General features: G+C 50.1%; 7 protein-coding genes across 7 annotated transcripts; 1 reads left to right on the top strand and 6 right to left on the bottom strand.

Moving 5' to 3' along the window:
* Nucleotides 1–49: 49 nt before the first annotated feature.
* Nucleotides 50–3623, bottom strand: MAA_06487 (Malate transporter, aliminium toerance; the record flags this gene model as incomplete). Its single annotated transcript, XM_007824485.1, has 2 exons — nt 50–1230; nt 1286–3623. 2 exons carry the CDS (start codon nt 3621–3623, stop codon nt 50–52), a joined length of 3519 nt encoding a protein of 1172 aa, XP_007822676.1.
* Nucleotides 3624–4653: 1030 nt separating this feature from the next.
* On the top strand, nt 4654–5153 carry MAA_06488 (Adaptor protein complex, sigma subunit; the record flags this gene model as incomplete). The annotated part of the gene is made up of 2 exons (XM_007824486.1): nt 4654–4685; nt 4754–5153. The coding sequence occupies 2 exons, from the start codon at nt 4654–4656 to the stop codon at nt 5151–5153; spliced, it is 432 nt and encodes a 143-aa protein (XP_007822677.1).
* Nucleotides 5154–5483: 330 nt separating this feature from the next.
* MAA_11334 (Acyl-CoA N-acyltransferase) lies at nt 5484–7862 on the bottom strand (the record flags this gene model as incomplete). The annotated part of the gene is made up of 3 exons (XM_011413322.1): nt 5484–6506; nt 6581–7002; nt 7058–7862. 3 exons carry the CDS (start codon nt 7860–7862, stop codon nt 5484–5486), a joined length of 2250 nt encoding a protein of 749 aa, XP_011411624.1.
* A 664-nt stretch (nt 7863–8526) lies between these two features.
* On the bottom strand, nt 8527–9441 carry MAA_06489 (Increased sodium tolerance protein 1; the record flags this gene model as incomplete). The annotated part of the gene is made up of 1 exon (XM_007824487.1): nt 8527–9441. One exon carries the CDS (start codon nt 9439–9441, stop codon nt 8527–8529), a length of 915 nt encoding a protein of 304 aa, XP_007822678.1.
* Nucleotides 9442–10282: 841 nt separating this feature from the next.
* MAA_06490 (Peptidase cysteine/serine, trypsin-like protein) lies at nt 10283–13527 on the bottom strand (the record flags this gene model as incomplete). Its single annotated transcript, XM_007824488.1, has 4 exons — nt 10283–10491; nt 10545–12842; nt 12907–13103; nt 13184–13527. 4 exons carry the CDS (start codon nt 13525–13527, stop codon nt 10283–10285), a joined length of 3048 nt encoding a protein of 1015 aa, XP_007822679.1.
* Nucleotides 13528–16918: 3391 nt separating this feature from the next.
* On the bottom strand, nt 16919–17797 carry MAA_06491 (uncharacterized protein; the record flags this gene model as incomplete). The annotated part of the gene is made up of 4 exons (XM_007824489.1): nt 16919–17022; nt 17083–17193; nt 17370–17550; nt 17738–17797. 4 exons carry the CDS (start codon nt 17795–17797, stop codon nt 16919–16921), a joined length of 456 nt encoding a protein of 151 aa, XP_007822680.1.
* Nucleotides 17798–18560: 763 nt separating this feature from the next.
* MAA_06492 (DnaJ domain-containing protein) lies at nt 18561–21363 on the bottom strand (the record flags this gene model as incomplete). Its single annotated transcript, XM_007824490.1, has 3 exons — nt 18561–20179; nt 20223–21203; nt 21276–21363. The coding sequence occupies 3 exons, from the start codon at nt 21361–21363 to the stop codon at nt 18561–18563; spliced, it is 2688 nt and encodes an 895-aa protein (XP_007822681.1).
* Between the last annotated feature and the right edge of the window lie 282 nt (nt 21364–21645).

The raw sequence follows: 21645 nt of genomic DNA, 5'->3' as shown, positions 1-21645 counted from the left end.
TCCGCCTTGATGAATATCAAGGAATGAACTTTTTGAACTTTTTGCTATGCTACGCGCTGTGGCTAACTGTAAATCGCCGTCTCCTTACTACCGTATCGTCTCTCATTAATCTTGCCCCAACTCGCTGTAGACTTCTTGGTATGGCTTCGTCTTCATCCTCCGAGTCATCGGTTCCACGACCTGGCTCGCCTTCCACTTGACTTAGTCCTAACGGCTGGCCAATGCCTTGTGGCTCTGTTGCGGTTGCCCGTCTTCTGAGCGTCTCCAATTCTAGGCCACCCCCCTCACCATTTACTCGACTAGAAGCATGTGAACTTTTGGACAAAACCCTGTCCAAGTCCTCATCTTGTTCAGTCTCCAGCTGTCGAATATACTGCCGATATTGCGGCCGCTCCAGCAAACCGCTTCGGAAGGCATTAACACCAACCAACAACTTTACCAGTTCTGCTAGCTCTTCAAGATACTCAATTATCTCCATTTGACCAGATGTGCTGGCATTCCAAGATAGAAACTTGTGTTGGGTTATTAGACTTGCAGTGTCCTCATCGAGATTGGGCCTTCGGCGGTGGTACGCAAGTATGTTTGGTTTCGGTCCCTTTGGGCTTTGCGCTATCAAGAGCTCTCGGATACGACTGATGAGCCTTAATTGAGCCAGACGAGCCGATGGAAGGAATTGAGGTAGTGGAAGCCACGTAGTTAGCGCCTCATGCACTGAAAACAGGATCAAAGTGCTGCTCGCGGCAACGTTTCTACGGTACGTGTACACTTTCGGGTTCAAGTCCTCCAGGATGGATGAACCATACACTCTGCGGAGTTGGACCACGTTATCCATGCGGTCGATGATCTGGTGTAGGACGTAAATGATTTCCTTGTATATCGGCGCCAATGGCTTGAAACTCCCTTTTAGACGTGGTTCAGTGAGACAAAACGGCAAGAACATCTCAGCTGCTGCTAGTGCCCCTTGAGCTTTGTCGCGAGAATGGCTAAAACGGGTCAGAAGCTTGGAAGACCGAAAGTTTGGCCGCTCTGGGTCATCGATACCAACCGCCACGGCGGCTTGCATCTTCTGGACTTGGCGAACCGATGTAGATAGGGACTCTACCAGGCGGTCTCTGGCTCGCACAGGCACGACGAGGGTCTCAACTACCATAGCTACCAGACCACCGACTAGAAACGCAACAAGTCGCTTGTAGAAGACTTCAGAGGCTGCAGTAGTTTCATTAATCGCAGCTGATATACAGTCAGTTCGTTACTCACATTGCGGCCTCTGTGTTATATTGCTCACCTAAAGCAACAACTGCCAGCGACACAATCGATATCATCCCTGCCTTGACATATTTGGTAGCAACCTGTACATATGCAGACGGAACTATACCAAAAAGAAGAATCACCACAGCAGCAACACGGTTGCCTCGTCCAATTTCCACCGAGAGATATCCAACAACGCAACCAAAGATGACACCAAAAAGCCGAACGGCAAAAACAAATAACGAAGTGCCAATGGCAACCTCGAATACAAGAATAAGTTGCATGGGAGCCCACACCCCTTTTGCCTCACTGTACCAGGCATTCGAAGAAGAAACAAAAGCTGGCCAGGTGACCAAAAATATTGCAATTGCCAGCTTCAATGCGTATTCGACGTCGTCAGACTGCTGTACCCACTCCAAAACGTCTGCTATTGTGCTTCGAAACTGCGCAACACGGCCATGCGGGGACTGTTTCCTGTCCCGACGGGTTGGTTTGCTTGACGAGTCTTGTTTCTCTTGAGTCTTGTGGCTACCAGCGACTGCAGAGCATGTTTCCTCATCATTAGGCGGTACTGGAGCTTTGATTTCGTCGCTTGATGGCTCGGCCTTTTCCTCGGAAGATGGACTTTGAAGTCCCTGACGCGCTGCCTTTTTTGCTTCTTTGGGAAGAACCATGGCATCGGCTTCCCCGCCGGAGGTTAGCCATTTCCGAATATTCCTGTATTGAGGAACCCAGACCCGAAATTTGTTATGTCGTCTTTGTCTTTTTTCTACAAGCGTTCTTACGTGTCGAAGCATGTGCAGGATCTGAGTCGCCGAGTCGCGAAGTGCAAGGATGAATGAGGACACAAGGAAGGTCTCCATACGTGGCATGAAATCTACTGCACGCCCCGATTCATCCATAATGGCTTTTTTGAGTGCCTGGGCAGATCCTGCATCGAAAGCGGATATGCAAGCAGAGAACTCGTCGATCCGGGAATCAATCTCTTCCAAGAGTATCCCGTCCGGCGCGGGCGATCCAGAGGGCAGTTTTGGAACTTCAAAACAATAGGCAAGACATGCTATTAGTAGATTCACTGCCTCTTTTATAGAACTTTGGAAATCTTGTACTGGGAGTCGAATACGTTGGATAGTCATCTCGAGAAGCTGTGAACTGCCTGCTTCAATCTCCCTGACTGGTTTGACGATCTTGACCTGCTCTTTGTGGTGTGATGCTTCCCTTCTATTTGGACTAATTGGATGGGTTCGTTGTGCCCTTCTTGTTTGAAAGTCTGGCGTTTCCGATTCAGTGCTCTCTTTATAGTCTGGCAAGATGCCAAGATGGTCCTCGTTACCAACAAGCACAAACTTATTCTCGCAATTGCCTATGAGTGTAATGATGTTCTGGACAAGACTTGTCATGTAGCGTACACTAATAGGCTTCATGGCGATCGGGGGTAGAGGTGAGGTGGAGATCTCAAAATTGACCTCGTCTTGAGCGGCTTTGCAACGGGAGAGCTGTGAACGCAATTTGGACTTTTGCGCTGTGAGAAAAGCCATTGTAGTTCGGTGGACAGGCATAGTAGCAACTGTTGCCTGGCTTTTGCCCGTATGAAACGGGTTGGGGAACTCTGAAGCAAAGGCTTTAATGTTCCTCATGGTCTTTCGTCTTGCTCGATTCATGGTCCTGCTGGTCCTGGCTGTAGAAGTTGTGGCGAGAGCATTTGAGCTGATTTTTGCTGCTTCAGGAGCATCACAGCCTGGTGTGATAAACCAGTGAGTCGCTCGTGCCAACGTGTCCACGGTAGTCGACAGAGTCTCAATCGTAGATGAACCAAGGTAACTGCTGGATAGTTCCGGAAAGAGAGCCAAATTAACCACCACCAAAACGCCACCTCCAAGCAAAATAGGTATATAAATGGTTGTAAATAAGGATGTGGTTGCGTTGCTCGGTAGCTGAATCGTAAGCAATGCAGCAACAAGAAGGAACAAGACAAAATTAAAGAGCCGAGGGCTCATAGATCTCACAAAGCCGTGAATCAACACAGCAACCAGAAGAAACAAAGCACGGATAGTATATGCTGCGGGTGCATTAATATCCTGAACGAGGCTCGACAGGTACAAGCCGAGAAGTGACCATGACAGGCCCAACAGCGCCCCAAACAGAGTCATGAGCAGCTCCTCCATCATGCGACCCATTCGTTGTCCAGGATGGGCAAACACAACAACCATGGGTATCAAGAATGTCGCCGTGGTTTTGAAGTGAGGAAGTATAGCAATGATGGTGGCAATGGTGCAGGCGAGGGAATACTTGACGATCCGCTGCCACAATGCATTTTGTTGCCAATCGCCCCAAATGGCTATGACCAGGCTCCGGAATGGATTCGAGGCTGCCATAGTTTGCGAACTTGTGAACCGAATCCCATTGCAGCGGTCATCGCGACCCGACGAGAATGTTCCGAGAGGATTTGAGGTATTGGCCAGACTTGGTTGGCACCAAAAATTTGCAATCTCTACCACAACGCAATACGCGGGCCGCCGCAGGCTGATAGGAACAAGCTCAAAGGCAAAAATCAAAGAGTCTTGCAGTCCACTCAAGCGTTGGGACTGAAGAAGACTTATATTGTACCATCAATTTAGCCTAGGCATGACGGTTGGGGGCGGATCGACAATGTGAGGTGAAGTCATGACACTACGCTAAGACGGCAGCTTTGGTCACGAGAAGTTGAACTAGTTGACAGTAGTTCACCATGGCTCCCCACACTTGCCGTTGACGATGGAGCCATTTAAACTGAAGGAGCGACTGAGACCGGCAAGGGATGAAGAACCAGGTACCCAAACAACTACGCCGATCCAGAGACTTTTAAAAATGGCAGCCCTGTGCGTCTTTGGTAGATGTATTTGATGCTGCTTCAGCAAAGAGATCTGTCTTAGCGTTAAATGTACTCCGTACCGTGCCGAGTACAATGCCAGGAACCAACCAGCGTTCCATTGTATGTAAGAGTTACACCAAGCCTCCAGGGCCACTTACACCTGCCATCGGCAACCCACAGCGGGAGACAGAGATATCAACTGGTAGAGAAACTGACCGACAAGATGCCTGGCTGCATACCAACCTTTTCTGTGCTGTATGACTACTAGACAGCTACTTGGGCAGGTAGATCCCAACTTATGCCGCCGTAGACTCGATTCACTCAATTGACATAATTGGCCCATTACAACCGGGAGTAATTGCGGAAATGCCAATATTCAATCACGTCAAACCACAGTCAGTGCTCCTCAGACCTGCTCTTCACCAACAAGCGCCCCGCCACGCGACCGCCCCCCTCAAGCCAAACCACCGAAGCTCCGAACCCCTTCCCTACAACAGACACATCACCACCACATCCGCAACGTCCAACGCAGCCGGCCAACCCCCGCCACCGCCATGCTGTCCTTTATCCTCATCCAAAATCGCCAGTTCGTCCCCCTTCTCCCCCCCTAATACTACCCGTCCAAATCCGCTAATGCAAACCTCTTCTCACCAGGGGCAAAACCCGCCTGGCAAAATGGTACGCCCCCTACAGTGACGACCAAAAGATCAAGCTCAAGGGCGAGGTCCACCGGCTCGTGGCGCCCCGCGACCAAAAATACCAATCCAACTTCGTCGAGTTCCGCAACAACAAGATTGTGTACCGCCGGTACGCCGGCCTCTTCTTCTGTGCGTGCGTCGACACAAACGACAACGAGCTGGCGTACCTCGAGGCCATCCACTTCTTCGTCGAGGTGCTGGATGCCTTTTTCGGAAACGTGTGCGAGCTGGACCTTGTCTTTAACTTTTATAAAGTGTATGCGATACTGGATGAGGTCTTCTTGGCCGGTGAGATCGAGGAGACAAGCAAGCAAGTTGTTTTGACAAGATTAGAACATTTGGACAAGTTGGAGTGATTGTCCCTTCTGGTTGGACAGAGAACAAATGCAGGCGGAGATGGCTTGGCTTCGCTGAAGGGTCAACCTCTTCAAGATTTTATTGCATAGCACTTGACGATATCCCTTGTTGAGGGTTCAAGTTACATCATGGAGTTGGGCGTTGCGGAAGGATTAACCGGGATACCATGGACGACATTGCTGGGTGGCTTGGTTATTTAAGGTCAATTTCATTACATTCAATTATCTAATTTTCTCGAGAGGAAAATAGCAGTGGCGTAACACCAGTCACGCTGTCGGTTGTTTACTTCTGCCTTGCCCTCATCGACTATCACTACATTCAACATCATTTCAACCCAAGACTTCGATATGCTCACAGAGTTCACAGCCGCTTCCATCCTGCTTCGCCTCGACATCAAGGGGCTGAATAGCTACATTACTCCGTTGCAGATTATCTGCAATGATGTGCCCAATACTACTTCGGCCCCTGTCCTCCTCACCTGCAACAAGAGCCTTTGTCGCAGATGCGCTCCCCTCTTCCTTTTCCTCAACAGCGCCAACAACCGCGGCGTCGCTCTTGTCTTCAGCTGCAACTAAAGGGTCAGCCGTGTCGCCAATCTGCTTTACCTCCATGCTGGCAAAATAAATAGCTTCGCCGTTATGGTGGTGCAACTGGCACGCAGCGACGTGCCAAATATCATCGCACTCCTCACGTTGCTTGTTTGAACCAGACAGGCTTGTTACAGAGGAAATGCTGTCATCTTCCTCCCCTCCCGCAATGCCGCCAGCTGCGGCACCATTCTTATTACCTTCAATTGCAATGGAATGGTCAATGGCGCCATGACTATCCTCCAGCTTGACTGCGACCAACGGAGCCTCATTTTCGGCTCCGGTAGTAAGTTCGATATTGTCACTGCTGCTCTGCCACAGCTCCATTGCCGTTTGCCGTGCCTCATGGGTAGTGTGCTCCCACTCTCGATTCGGAAACAGGTCATGGACACTTGGGCTGCGGCCAAGACGACTGGCGGGATTCATCGATTCTGTACTCTCAGGACCGCCCGGTTGTGGTTCCGGGACGGAGCTCCCGTCTTTGTCATTTGCACCCGGGATAGGTATCCGGCTGGTCAAAAGGGATGGCGAATGGCTGCCATCCAACACTTCGCCATCTTCAAGGCCTGTTTTGAGCTTCTTGGTCATCGGCTCATTTTCTAGACTGATCAGTTCTTCAGGAGAAGTCTTTTGATAAAATTTCCTCTTGAGTGCGAGCCCGAATCTGGACAAAAAATCATCTGCGGTTTGGCAAGGTACTTCACCTGCTTCGTTGTCCACTGTTTTTGTAGCATCTCTCTCTTCATCCAACGAGTCACAATTGTCCTAGGCGGCGTTAGGCCGAGAAAACAACGTGAATCATCTATACTCACCTCCTCCTAGGGGGATAAGCGACCAACTTCATGTCGGGGAATGCTCCATTGGCGACTCTTTTCAGATTCAATACTCATCCTGGGGCGACTCTGTGGCCCACAGTCCAAACCATCACGAACACCAGGGCGAAGGGCCAGTTTACTCTGTTCCATGTTGACCGACGGCAAAAAATCATCACAATGTTTTGTAGGCGTCGGCTTTGTTAGAAAATACCCCCTCATGACTTCTGCTGGATGAGGAGACACCTGAGAAGGGACTTGCGTGTTCTTCTCGGTAGCAAACTGATTCCTCTTGCTGTATGTGCTCCATTGGGTATTGGGCCGACGCCACTCGCAGTCCCAGACATAGTGAGAGCCGGACACTCCGCAAATAGCGCAAATATATCTTGGATGTGGAGGGGGATCCCACGATGAGTCGTTGATCGTGGGACAATCGGAGATGGCATGCCCTAAGGCAACCTGTTTAGCCATGAATATGTCGCAAAAATTGCTAGATACACTCACCTGCCGTGTGACATCTTCGACAAATATCCTTGGCAAGAGGTTTTGTCAAGCTAAGACCACCCGGGGCCTTGGAGGCTTCTAAGTTATTTAAAATGCCTTCCTTCTGGGCAGCCTGGTCGTGTGCCTCCTTTTCCTGGCCAGGCGTCTCATCAAGGTGCACAAGTTCAGATGTTCGTTTCTTGAGGAGCTCCGTTCTATCCAAGCACAATTTTGCCGTCTGATGTGTAGAGACACCATCCCGGCTCTCACCGGGCTCCCAGCCTAGTTTGATCGTTTTCTCTGCGCAGCCTACCGCAGCAACAGAGTGTTTAACGACCGGAGGGGGTGGCTCCCAGTGGTTATCCATAGTCTTCCCTAAAAATGCGTCTTGAGGATAAGAACCAGAGCCACCTGCTTGCTTCTTATTAGGGGAAGGTTGGCCCCGACACAGATGACTTTTAATCTCTTCATAAAGCCTGGTCATTATTTTTCTTGACCCTGGATCGCATCGTTGATGGTAGAGCCAGATATTTTCCAGAGAATACTTCCAAAAATTAAGGACATCCTCTTCATTGCATCGCTGGTTAGCCCAGGAGGTGCACCAAGTCTCGATTGGAAGTGTCGAGAACGGTGTCTGCAAAGCCTTGGTCTGAAGCCAAATGATGCACATGGATATGACATTGTATCGTGAGAGCCTCTTATTGACGGCTCTGATCCGACTGTGAAGAGTGTCTAGTCTCATTTTGCCAAGGTCGTTGAAGTCCCGAAGACCGCTGAATCCCACGATGTATCGGAGAATATTGAGCGTGCAGTCTGGGCTATCCATTTCGATGATGCTTCTGGGAGACCAATGGCTGCACATAATGGGCGTTTAAGCGCTCAAGAATAAATGGCTGACTCCAAAGGGTTGCCAATAAACAGACAGCAAGGCGAATCGAGAACGCAAACAATCTCAAGTCTCGAACGTAGGGGGAAAAAAGGAAAGATTAAAAGGAGAAGGCGCGTGTGGGAAAAGACAGGGAGTTGCCTGCCAGCTGGCAGACGGCCATTGACAGTTGCTCAATACAACATGAGGACTTTAACTCCTAGATCCATATCTACTAGGTACCTAGGTACCCAGTGGCTACCTAGCATACTTCTTAGAACGTTGAAATATATTTATATCAAGATATTTCAGGTCCGAATACACGACGGTTTGCAACGGGAGGCTAAGCCTGTTAGCCCATCGGAATGCTTGCATATCGCGCGCGATACTCTAAGATACTAGGACTTGTGAACGTGTACTCATGCATACCTATAGATTAGGTACCTAGTATCTAAAAGTATTCAACATAACAAGTGCTCGGCACTTATTTATTCAAGTTGTTAAGCATCTCGCCAGAAGCTGACTGTATATGAAAATGAACGCTGTGAGCATATTGCGCCTGCAAGTGGTACAAATAACTACGCATGCCTCCTTGTCTCTGCAACCACCCCGTGCCATTCATCCGTCACCTCTTCTTCAAAGCCGCGAACCTCCTCTCCAAATCACTTATATCGGGCACCGCCCCCTCGGGCTCCTTTCTACTGGCCGCCGCCTCCATCCTCTTATTCGGCTTCAACTCGACCGACCCCAGCGTCACCTTGGGATGCACATTCTCCGTCGTCCTCCTCGGCGGCGTAACCGTCACAGGGCTCCTGGGACCAGCAAAACCTTGCGGCGGGGTCGCCTTGTTCAGCTCCTCCTCGCCCCTGGACAGCTTTCTTCCGGTCGTCAACTGCTCTGCTAGAATCTTCTGCCCTCCCGACTGATTATCCTCGTCATCACCCTCGTCGAAACCATCAATTAGCTCCGCGGGGGGCGTGACCTTCTCCCTCTTTGGCCAGTCAACACCATATGCTCTCGCAATCTCTTCCAAGTATCCTTGTACGAGTTCCTGTTTTGGCGGCTCGACACTTAGTTTTTTGACAACCTTTTCATTCACCTTGCCATCCGAGTTATCCATGGCTGTGAGAACAAACTCCTTGCCGTACTTCTCCCCGAGGAGCTGTCTAACTGTCGCGAGTTCCTTGATTTCCGTCTTTGGCGCAGCATAGATGATACTCTTGATAGCTTCCTCTAGGCCAGGATCGCACACGGAACTTTCCATTAGCCCCGCACGGGCGAGCAATAGTTCGCAGTAGAGCTCCAACATCTCATGGAGCTCGGTTGTGATATCGGAGCGGATGATGTTCTCGACGCGAATGGTGGCGGAATCGATCTTGCCAGCTTCGAGAAGTTGGGCCATTGCCCGCTGCTGAGACTTGCCCAGTTGCTCATCGCGCTGCTGTACCATTCGCAGTCGCGCGATTGCGAGCTTGAGCTGAACCTTCAGTTTGGTCTGCGACGAATCAGTGTTGGTCAGCTTCATGGCTTCAGGATACATGTTGCGTCACCGATGGATATGGCGGGGTCGTGGCCCGTGGGAGGTTCTGGAGCTCACCAGGATGGATTGTGCGGGAGGCATAGCGGGCGACTTGGGTAGATAATATAAGTTGGATGGTGTCGGATTCACCGCTTGCCTGGCGCAAGGTCACGGCTAAGAAAAAAAAGAGTTGCCTAAATTACGAATGGAAGAGGTTGGATAAATCCAGCTCTGCTGCCTACCAATGTCACCTGCAATGCGACAGAGCCTGCTGTGCAACACCAGACTGGTCGACTTGATGTCCGGAGCTGTTGGCCAGCCTCGAAGCTTATTGCGGGGCAGCTCTGCCCCACCACTAGTATTTGGCATCGTCTACTCCGTAGTGGGCATAAATAAGTCCTGCACACTACATTACATGCACGGAGATCATTAACAGCCATGGTACTGCAAATGTAACTCAGTACCATCTACACAGTTGCTCAGGAGCAGCTTTCTATTCATGTATATTCTTTTCAAACACTAGCCTCCGCCATACGGGGCCCCAAAAGCTAAATCAAAACCGTTCTAGTGTACTCTGCATGTAACAGATCGGTGACAATTCTGTGGTTCAACGGTATCATACCAAATGACGAAAGCAAAACAGAAAAGAGAAAATCCACATCCCTGCCGTAACCACAGCTGTAAGTTAGCTCCAAAGAATTATCATGAATTCCTTCATAGCCTTGTAACGCCTGTATCCAATGCACTAGGTCCTGGTACTACGACCGGCCTGTGCTATGCAGTATAATACTACAACCCACGGTTTTTAAGCACCGTGACAATCGATATCATGCCTGAGTGGCACGTTTCAACCGCATACAACTCATTCCATATCTGTGTCTTCAGCAATAGGGAGTACACCGTCGACAGCCTCTCCCTGGAAAATTTCTTTTCCCTCATAAGTAACACGACGCCATCCACATGCTTCATTGCTGTCTTTGATCCATTCCATCGTGGGAAAGTAGTGATCGTTCTTCTTCATTGTTATTACCCACGGTACGCAATCAAACGTGACAGCCTTTAGGCGGAAGTCTATACAAAGGTCAGAATGCGGTGGTATGTGCATGGCTCAGTGTAGGACCTACAGGTATTATCAGGGATTTTTCGGGTGGCAGCAATAAATGAATCCAGATCTGGTGTAGCCACTTTGTTCACATGTGTGATGAAGTTGGTAGGTGCAACACCATACTGATAGGCTGGCGAGCCGCGGATTCTGCTAGACACATACACCTCGCTGTGAAGTTTGCGAATCTGTTGGCGGACAGCCTGATGAGGACGATGTAGAATAGCACCACAAAATGACACCGCATGGTCGGTCTCAATGTCATCTGCGGGGACGGTGGCCAGCTGCAAGGGCATCTCTTCGCACTCTCGGACAATTACGGCGTCGAGAACTTCATTAGAATACATGACGTCAAAGTCAGAGATTGTGGTGCAAATTTTGCCGTTCAAAGTCAAAATGATATCGCCTTCTAGCAGAGAAACTGGCTGGTTGACTCTTTCAAAAGTTCGTTTGCTGACCATGAAGAGCTGGTGGTGAGATCGGTTGGCCTGCGTCACCTTCTTAATCCAGTCGTCGGAAACACCCATAACAGACGCCTGAGACATTTGAATCGCTCTGAACTCGACCGACAGTAACCGCAGTCTCGGCGATTCGCCCCTTTGAATGGTAGAGATGACAGGCAGCAAGGTTGGCGTCCCCAGTCCGAGATAGTACTCCTCATCTCGTTGGGTGCAGGGAGACCGCTCACCAAGATATGAAAGCCACAAAGCCTGAACAGTTCCATCAGGAGCGACTAAAACACCACTGTTGCAAGTAGAACCGAGGTTGCTGTCAATGGTAATAGCATCCACATTGATTGCACGGTAACGGGGAGCGCCGGTGTTGGCCGGAATGGCGACAGCTGTGATTTCAGTGATGGTTGTAGCACCGTGCACAACACGACCGATTCTGTTGTGGCCCAGGAAGTAAGTTTTGGCACCTTGGCTGAGGTGCTCACTGCTCAATCTAGCACTCTTAACCGGGGCATCCACAAGAGCTGGGTCATATTGGATGATGACATAGTTTTGAAGCGGGTGCAGGAAAACAACTTTGCCCTCCACAATGATGGAGTCTGCGATGGTGACAGTAATGTCACATAGATCATATGGGACAATGGCTCTCGAAATTAAAACGAGACCCTTTTCAGCGTCGATGACTAGACCCATACCCCATCTTCGGTTCTTGGGAAATCCATCCAGCTTCACCGGCATAGTGCAGTTTACGTGAACAAAGCTTTTGATCAGTTCTGCGATGCCAGGATGAGGCATGTGATCTAGTTCGATGAAAGATGCCGAACGACGAACTGGCGGAACCGGTGGCAGCGGGTCTCCCAAGTCGGAAAAGTCCCAGAGGCCCGTTTTGTCATTTCGAACTGCCTGTTTCATCTTGGACGACCAGTGTCTATCCACGTATACAACGGTCGTGTTGAGGGTATGTAAATCGCGAAGGTGCTTGTATGTGACCACTACTCTTGCTTTATCAGGAATTGCCTTGACGACTTGGATGAACGTGTCGAGGTCGGGAACTTTCTTGTGATCGATGGTTTGAACAATCCAGCCGTTGTCCGTATTATCAACCCTGAAAGACCCGGCAGATTCGCAAACATATACCCCCTTGACGGCAACGGCGTAGAGACGAGCCTGTTGGTAGGACAGGTTGTGAAAACTCGCGCCAGCGACTGAGACAAAGCGGTCGGGGGTGATGCTGTGCAAGTCCCCAACCTTGATTTCCACTTCGATGTCCTCGCCGCCACGCTGCAATTGAAACTTGATCGACTCGCCTACATTCGAATCCAAGATGTCGTCGAGCCTGATGAACTGGGTAATGAGCTCCCCATTCACCTTGACAAGGACGTCACCTTCCTCGATTTTGCTATCTGATGGCCCAGATGGCAGAACGATCTCGGCAACAAGCATGTTTGTTTCATCAGGGAAGGCTTTCCGCACCTCTGCCTCCCATTCAGGTTGCAAACCCAGTCGACGGCACTCATCAAATGGCTTCAACAGAAACTGACACTGGATATCGCCACGTGTGACGGGATTTCCCTGTTGGATACACCGAAGAGCGCGCAATGGTCGATCAAGTGGTAGGAAGTAGTCAGTCGAAGCGCCATCGGAGCGGCCACCAGCCTGCAGAGCAACAGCAGAACCATCCTTGGCTACAACGGGACTGCCGGAGCTACCACCACTGGCAGCGGCATTGGCCTGGTAGTAGCATGTATTGAAATCGCTGTAGCCTTCCCCGTATTCGGGAGCATTTCGGTCAAGGCGGCTGATCACGCCTGACAGGATACTAAGCTTTTCGCCGGCATCGTTACCAACTACTCGGATTTCAACGCCAACTGGTAGAGCATGTCAGTCCACTCCCCAACAGTCTTGATTCACCTATTGTACGAAGAAACAAACCTTTGGCCTGGTCGGGACGTAAGTCTAAGCCATCAACGATCATATATTTGATCGCCTTAGGGTCGTATCGAAGAATACCGAAATCGTGTACGGGGTCGCGGTAAACGGGATAACAATCCACTTCTTCGTGGTTGTCAAAGACACAATGCCCCCAAAAAGGTCCAGCGCCAACGACATGCCGGTTTGTAAGGATATATCTATATTTTCGGTTAGCATACGCGAATGAATAAAAAAATCTCATGTGGGCAAGTGCTGGCCACTATTTGAAATCGCATACCCTCGCTCCGAATCCACAACGAAACCGGTAGCCTCACTCGTCAAAGCTGGATCGGTATCGAAAGAACAGGTTTGGCAAAAACGAATTGCGACAACGTTCCGCACAACATTTTGGATTGTGTCCTGCCACTCGCTCAAGCTTCCAGGGGTGCCTATGTATATGGGAGCACTGGTGTGAATGTCATCACTCTCTGACTCGCCGTCGTATTGTACAATCTCAGCGACATCTGGAGTATTGTCACCAGGGGACAGCTTGCCGTTGATGATTCGTTTAGCTGGTGGTGAATTTTCGGGGGAGATTTGGGTCTTTCTCTTGCCTCTCGCTGAGGCTGTTGTTCCATTCATGCTGGGCAGCTTTTTTTAAATGGGCATGGGAATCTTGCGACGACACAGTCGCAAGAGACCAGGAAAGAAAGGCTGGAAGAAGGGGGGTATAAAAAAGAACGATCGCTTTCTAGTATCTAACGGTGATAGTTCTCAGATGGCGACTTGCTTGCTGCAAACTCGGATGTTGCGAAGTCAGCTCCTTCCTAATGAGACGACGTCTCTTGGGGGAAAGGAGGAGACAGTGGGCTCGTGATTTTCGTGAAGAAGTTCCCAATCGACAGGGTGTGACGATGCATCCAAATACGGAGGAGTAGCGCGCTAGAAGCAGAATCAACGGTTGGGGCGGCTCGAAATGGTCGCCAGCTAGGGGGAGGGCTGGTGGATGGACAGTCAGTCCATGTGATGTGAGGATATATAGCTTTTGAGATGAGGAAAAGAACAAGGTGTGGATCAGCAGGATAATTGTTGCAGCCCACACCTTCGATCAGGGTGCACATGTGTGGCAGCTTGGTACGGTCAATGTTAGTGCAGGGAATGGCCTGGACCAGTTCAGTTCGGCCAGTGATTGATGGGTGCGGAAGGACCAACCCGGTACAGGGGACGGGGAATGGGGTCGACTGTTGCTAGTGTCTAGTATGTTCACTAAGTACCTAGGTACCTAGTGCCTAGTACCAGACTGTATGCAGAGCCATGCCCCCCCCCCCCCCCCCCCCAAAGACCCATTGTTGCTATTGTTGTTGATGTCAACTGTATTTCTGTTGCCAATATTGGATATATTTTGCTGGAGAAAGCCCTTAACTTTCACACTACCACGTAAACGACTCATGGCTGTAATCGCCAATCTCGCCGAGTGCTATTCATCTCTACCCGTCGCCATCTTTGCAAACTCGCTCTTCAAGCTCGTAGTGCAGTGCACCATCTGCTGCTCTGCAAACTCGTACCCCGAACTACTGCAACCCAAGAATCGCCACCATAATGGCGCTGCATAAGAGTCAATCTCGTGACAGTGTTGGAGATGAGATGCCGCTTCGATCCAACCTAATATGGACGGGAGAATACGGGAGAAACCAAAATATGGCCATCATGTTACATATGCCGATGATGAGGGCCGCTTAGAGGAACCCGAGGTCAATCTTGGTCCATCTTTTACGGACTTGGACTTGCCGGAAGACAACTTCGAGCAGGATGTCTCTGGCAAATCCCTGCCTAGCACATATGATGCTGCTGCATGCAATTCAAGCTCTCAAAGAGGACTTTGGCTACACCGGCGATCCTCTGGGGTCTTTGGGATGAGCGCCCGTTCTTTGTTGCGGGAGTTATGCACCGGTACACCCCTCCACCTTTACCATCAGCTGTGTGAGGCATCATAAATTAAAGGCAGGCTGCAGGTAAGTGTGCCCTCACAGGTTCACAGCGCACAGCCCAGAAGTTCTTGGCTACTGGATTGCCCAAGGCTCCAAGGTTTATGGGCAGAGATAAATGGCTGTGAAAGTGCATCCCTTCCGTGACTACGAGTCTAGTCTTCATTCACTGCGGATCCATTGGAATATGACGTTCAGAGTTCACGACTTGTTCAACATACTTCAACTGCTCCTGGCCTTCCTCTGCAGTCGTGTCGATGATATCAGGTTCTATACTCAGGCAACCAGCCTTTTCGTCGAAAGAAAGCGCGCACATATGCATTAGCGGAACCGTTGTTAAGCTAAGAAAGGATGCAGGAATAGCTCACGTCACTTAGAAGAGCGACTACATCTTGGGCGTCTTCAACTCTCATCTTCCCGAGAACTTTGACCTCTTCTAGCAAGCCGGTTTTCAGTGCAGCTCTCATGTTGGGGGTAAACTGCTCGGAAATGACTTGCTCTACATCTTCATCTTTAGTGGCACGTTGCTTCGCGTTTTCTTTGACCAGCTGTCGGATACGTTGAAATCGTTCGTTAACATCCTTGGTGAAAGCCTCTTGGGCGCGATGTCCTGGTGAAGTCATCCCTTGGAAGGACACTGCAAACCCGTCTAGCTCTCGCTGGCGATCTTGGTTCCGTCTGCCTTTATTGATTCTTCCAGTTTATTGTTTGATTGAGCAATCAGACCTCGAGGCTGTCGAATCGTTCCGCAGCCAGTGTGCCCCTTTCATCCAGTGTTTTATTCGTCTTGTCCAGTAACCCGGCGATCATCTTCGAATGTGCAGGTAAGGGTTGCTCGGACTCGACCCCTTGACACCTTCTAGACACGCTGGAGGATTATCGTCCTCAGGGTTACGCATAGCCAGCGCCATGTTCATTTCGAATGCAATCTCGACAGGGTTTCTGCTGTGAGCTCCCGGCCCAGCCGCTTCCAAAGACTGGAGCAGATCGGATACTCGCCGCAAGAGTTTATTATTGACAGCATTTTCATAAGACGTTGGGGTGGTCCTCGATGTCGATGTCCGAATCGTCGCTAAGTTCCAAGGCGCCCTTGACACGATTGCGGTTAGTACCGACTTGTCAAGAGTCAAGACCCACCAGTTGACTTGAAATAAATTACATACCCATTTAACTGTCGTCGACCATTCTGGAGACTCGATAGTGCCGTCTGGTTGTAGTCGCGTTCAAAACACACCAAATGCAAATGTGATTTTCTTGAGGCGTGATGATGACGCGGAGTATAGACGAGAGGGAAAGGACAGTCAGCGTGTGCCGGGGCAAGCTCTTGTGCCGGTGCCCAAAGATGAGGTGACGACTATGCAGTCGTGCTGCGTCATTCGTGTGGCTATTGGAGCTGTCACGCGACAGTTGGTGCAAGCACTACATTTGGACTGGGCCTGGCTCGTCAAATCTCAAATCTCAACACCATACCACCACAAGTAGTACTACTACAACAATATTCTAATCGATTACTCCACACAATCGAAGAGAGACATGGCGCTACCGCATGGCCACACTTGAGGGCAGGGCAGGGACAAGAGACACTTTATTCCCGACAAGCGCACTTTGTCTACTTTGTCGTCTTTCACGCCGCGGGGAAAAGAGTCAAGTATCCCCGGCCATCTGTGTCTCAGTCCGTCCATGAATATCCGTTGGGGATGAATGATGCACTTTTTTTCTTATTCGCAGAAGCCTGTTTAGCAACTCGACTGCATCCTAACGACACGCATACCATGTATGCTGTTTCCCGTCCTCGTCACAAACCCAACCTATCATCAAACCATGGTGCGACGGCCCATTGATGCCGCCCTGTACGAATCTGTCGCGAGATATGAATAATTTCGTCCCAATAGCAAATACCGCTCTGCCGAGCACATGTCAACTCATACTCTCAATTCTCGGTCTGCGTGTTGGCTTTTCCCATCCTGACCCAGATCATCCCCTAGTGAAGCAACCATTTTCCCCTCGTAGCTAATTGAATTCATAAGCTCGTGTCTACAATACAAGATTCATACATCCACTTCGGGCTCAGGCTTGAACACCATGTCGTCTTCGTCGTCGATGTCATCGGCTCCTCTCTTGAGCTTCTTGGCACTACCGCCCCTACCAGTGGCTATACCAGAATTAGTCCCAAGTCCCAAGTTGCCTATTACCACGAACAGTGAGGACTCACAGGCACGTTTCTGGGGCACCGCCTTCCGAGGAGACTTTGCCGGGGTCGAACGCTCGTCATCATCTTCTGAGGCGGCGACACTTTGACCTTTCCTCGGGGTCCTCTTGCGAGCTGCCGGCTTATCAGTCATCAAGTTCCCAATTCTCCACGGCAAGCCAGCAACCAAGGAAAGCGTCTCAAGACCGCTTAATTCTTCAAACAGGTGAAAAGGAAGAAGTAGTCGGAAACCAAGGTAGAAGCGAACAGAAGAGACAAAAAAAGAAGAAAAGAAATAGGGGGGAACCCACGACTTGGCCTCTTGATTGGCGCATCTCCGCTCTCCGTCTCAACCTCCGCAATCATCTTATTAATCTTTGTCCACATATTCTGCATAGACTTGACAGTACGGCCTGGCATGTCGATCTTCTGCCAGTTGATGGACCGTCCGTTCTCGCGAAGCTGAGCGACAATGCGGATGAGGAACTGGAACTGTATGCCCGTCAGTCGCAGGTGCAGGCCGAGGCCGAAATCCCGGCATGATGCTCCTATATCACGGAACACTACTCCCCCACACGCATCTCTATGATGGACAAATTCCTACTTTGACACCCACCGTCCATTGGCTCCTTTGCCTCATTCACCTTGTGTCAATGAGTGGGAAGTACCAGATACTTACTTTGGCTTCTTCGGTCCAGGGAAGGGCCTTGCCGTCGACTTTGTCACCGTTTGGATCCATTTCGAGTTTAGGGAAAAGAATTTTGTCCAGCGGTTGTTGTGTAGGAGAGTGAGAAGAAAATGTGTATTAGATGAATGTTTGACAGAGTCGCAAATGACAAGGCAGAGATGACAGGTAAGGAGTAGTAAGGTCTAGGGATGAGCCGCGAGGGAAAGGAGAAGAGCGGAGAAGAAATAAGATCCTCCGATGATGCGGATGTGCACAATGTACATGGAAGCCTGCTAGATGTTCCGTGGTTGAAGCCAAAAGTGATTAAAAAGTGAGTTGATCCGCAAAGCGAGCGGTCCCGGTGAACATCGCAACAGGGCACACCACGTGGTTGGCGGAGTCAATATTTTTTCCTTGTGGAAATAACAAACGTCTTGATGCACTGTTATGGTCTTGGTCATTACTGCTACTAGGGCAACGTGTCTGTTCGGATAAAATAACAGGTAAGAAGTAGTGAGCTAGATATTGTATTGTGTTAACGACAAGTATCGATGGATCACTACTACCTACGTAGGTACTCAGGTAAGCAAATAAACATATCCTAAGAGAGCCATGTATGAAAGCTCTCATGACACCCTGCCTGCATGGACGGCCACCCCCTCTCTATGCTTGAAGCTCTATCGCAAGGAAAATACATCTACCACGTAAATCCATGGGTATCGTTTATTTCCAGGGGAGTATTCTCTCTTCCCAACTCCCAAATACACAATAAATGCGACTATTCCATCTCGCGCTAAGTATAAAAGAATTGCAATCCGATCAAAAACACCCGGGCTCAAGCGCGACTGTCCTTCATCTTGTCTCTAAACGCCATAAATTCTCGCAGCCGTGATTCATGCTCCTCACATACACTGACCCATTGTCTTCGCACATCGTTATCCTGCTGAACCCAGCTATAATACGCTTGTAAATCGGCATCTCCACGAGCTGCCAAAAAGCCATATCCCTTGCTTGCTCTCGTGTTCTGAATCAGTAACTTTCTAGTAGCGAAATGATCAACAACTAGCCCGTTGAACGTGTCCCATTGTCGCAAGTAACTTTCAAAATTGCCAACATATTTCGTCCAGGAGGCAGTGTTTGGTTTCATCCCGTCGATAGCGACTGTGGGAGGCAGACGGGGTGCCAGTGGGACTGAGGGAAACTCCAAAGGTACAGGTCTTGGTACCTTGACTCGTGGACCGTCAGATGCTTTGCTCTCGAAAGGTAAATTATCCTTCATTCCGTCGAAGGACTCGAGACCTTCTTTTTGCTGGGAGAAGGGCGGAACGTTCTTAAGGTCTGCAAAATTCGCCCTAAACTCTTCACTATCTTCCGAACCCGCAGCATTTGCGTCCAGAGGAACTTTTGCCGGTCGCTGTGGCTTTTCATCGTTAGCCATGCCGCCAGCTACTTTCCCGGCACGCCATTCTGGTCGAGATGGCTCGACGGGGATATTTCGTGCCGTTTGAGTTGCAGATGCACCAGAGGACATCGGCGAATCGATATCCATAGCCTGCGGGCTATCAGTCGCTGGTGCCTGCCCTTGCGCCTCTGCATTTCTTCCGCGCCATTCGTAGGTCTCGTCTTCGCTACTGCTTTCTTCAACTGTCGCTGCTGTCCCTGCCATCGGCCTAATCTTTGTTTTCCTAGAGTTGGTGCGGCTAGCGCGTGTTGGCGAAGCAGACGGGCCAGGTTGTGGCTGTGGGACAAACGTCTGAGCATTGAATTTGTCGCTCCATCCATCGGGATTAAAACCACCCTCGACCTGCGCAGCATGAGAGGTTGTATTAGCACTATCACTGTGATGCATGGTTGGACGCTTGATCGTCGAGCGACGAGCTCGTTGAGTACACGAAGAGGGCATAAAACCCACATTGGCGTCCTCTTCAGTCGTGCCGGCATTGAACTGATACGTGTTCGAGTTGTCGTCCTTGACAAAACTGGTGTTTATGTCATCAAGGCTACTCTTCGCGAAGCCGTGTCCGCCAGGCACGTTTGGAGTCTCCGCAAAAGTGTCATCGTTTATAGGGAAGCTAAAGCTATGTGATCGGGTTCGGTTAGCTGCTTGTGCATGTTTCGATGTCTCTGTGTAGCAACCCATTGACAAAATGCATCCTTCTTCTTCCGTGAGCCACGGAAGGCCTTCCTTATTGTTGATAAGCCTATTCAAGATATTGGTCTGTTGTCGCTCAAACGACAAAAGTGTGACACTGCCACCCTTTTTCCCACTCGGAGACCTTTGTTGATACACGGTTCCTGAACTATCAAGACCGGCTGTCGGAGATGTCCACGCCATCCCAGGTTTTGTGGAGCCTGGATATGTGGAAAAGATTGACACTTTATGACGATGGTGATTAAGAGGAGTTTCATACATAGTAGGTTCATCCTTGTTGCCCGTTGCTAATGGCGCGTAAGCTTTGGTGTGTTGCAGCGTGTTATACATGCGGAAATAACTTACAATTATCATCCATAGGAGATTTCGCAGTCCCGTTTGTAGGATCGGCGTCGAATCTCGCGTCGGCCCGTGACTCAGACGACGTATTGGCATACGTTCTCGTACCCTCGTCCGCACTTTGAGAATGTTGGCCTCCATCTGTCGGTACTCGAAGATTTGCATCCCGCTCTTCTTGAGTCGGTCGTCTTGGAACATTAGAGCTGCGCTGATTGTCATCTGAAGCAGATCCCTCGTCAGCAAGGTTGTCGTCGCGAGCGTTCTTAGCGCAGCCTAACGGCACTGCAGCAAAAGGATCTGTCTTTTGCCCTCCTCGAGAAGTATAAGACGTACCGTGACGTGAATCAGACGAGGCTCCTTTCTCCCTAAACTGTCCTAACGGATCGGGCATTGGGCTTGGCACTGGCTTTCGAGGCGGGGGCTGTGGTACATTCCGTCGTTCAGAATTGGTGTAATTTGCATTTGATACAGGGGCCTCGTCCCCAGGCATAGTCGACCGAGGATAGTAACCAGACTTCCTGGAGCCGAAAGAGGCTTCTTGTCGTTGTCTCGCCGATTCCGTTCTTGGTGGTTGTCGTGGAGGCGGTGGAGGCGGCTCAGATGGACGAGGTTCGCCCCGTGTATTCTTGCGCATGTTCTCAAACGCCTTGGCAGCGTTCTTTTTCGCATTTGGATCGGATCCAAAAGTTTGTTTTGCCGTAGGGGGCACCCCGCTCGAGAATCTTGTCTGCCACCGCTGCGCCCCTGAGGTTGCGTTTCTCGCGGCCGTTGATCGTCGTGGAGGCGTGGGAAACTGTTGGCCAACATCGGCCCAAGGGTTTCCCCTCACACCCGAGGCCCCGGGATATCGGCTCCTTCCCAGAGTAGCGTCATATTTCGCCTTTGAGGTTGGATCCGAGAGGATCTCATGAGCCTCCTGGATGATTTGAAACTTGGCAATAGCTTCGTCTTCGTTGCCGCTGTTCCTATCGGGGTGATATTTTAACGCTGCATCATTGAGTCAGCATGCTTTGAAGCAAGGAGATTTCGTTTATCTGGTGTGGGAGTATTTATCCTCACCCAACTTTCGATACTGCTTCTTGATTGCTTCAATGTCCGCATCACGCGGCATCCCAAGGTCGGCGTAGTAATCCTTTTGGGCTGCCATTGAAGAAGGCGTTGGCCGGGTCCTGCAGATGGTAAACGGGGATACTGAAGTCGAATTCTAGCAGGCTTTTCTCAATCAACATGACAGTGAAGAGTTGTCTATCGGGTGTCGACGTCCGTGGACTGGTAGTGGTGAAGCGCTTGGTCCCAGGTCGGCCCTTCCTTCGCGGAGTGCGAGCGACGAAGCCACTCGAGTATGACACCAAAAGGTAATTAATCTAATAAGTAGAGCTGAGAGTGGTCAGTAACCATACAATAGGGAAGGTAGACGACAAAGCGAGCT

This window comes from Metarhizium robertsii (assembly GCF_000187425.2).
Source record: "Metarhizium robertsii ARSEF 23 chromosome Unknown MAA_Scf_6, whole genome shotgun sequence".
NCBI classification, from domain to species: Eukaryota; Fungi; Ascomycota; class Sordariomycetes; order Hypocreales; family Clavicipitaceae; genus Metarhizium; species Metarhizium robertsii.
This window is presented reverse-complemented; position numbering and strand designations above follow the sequence as displayed.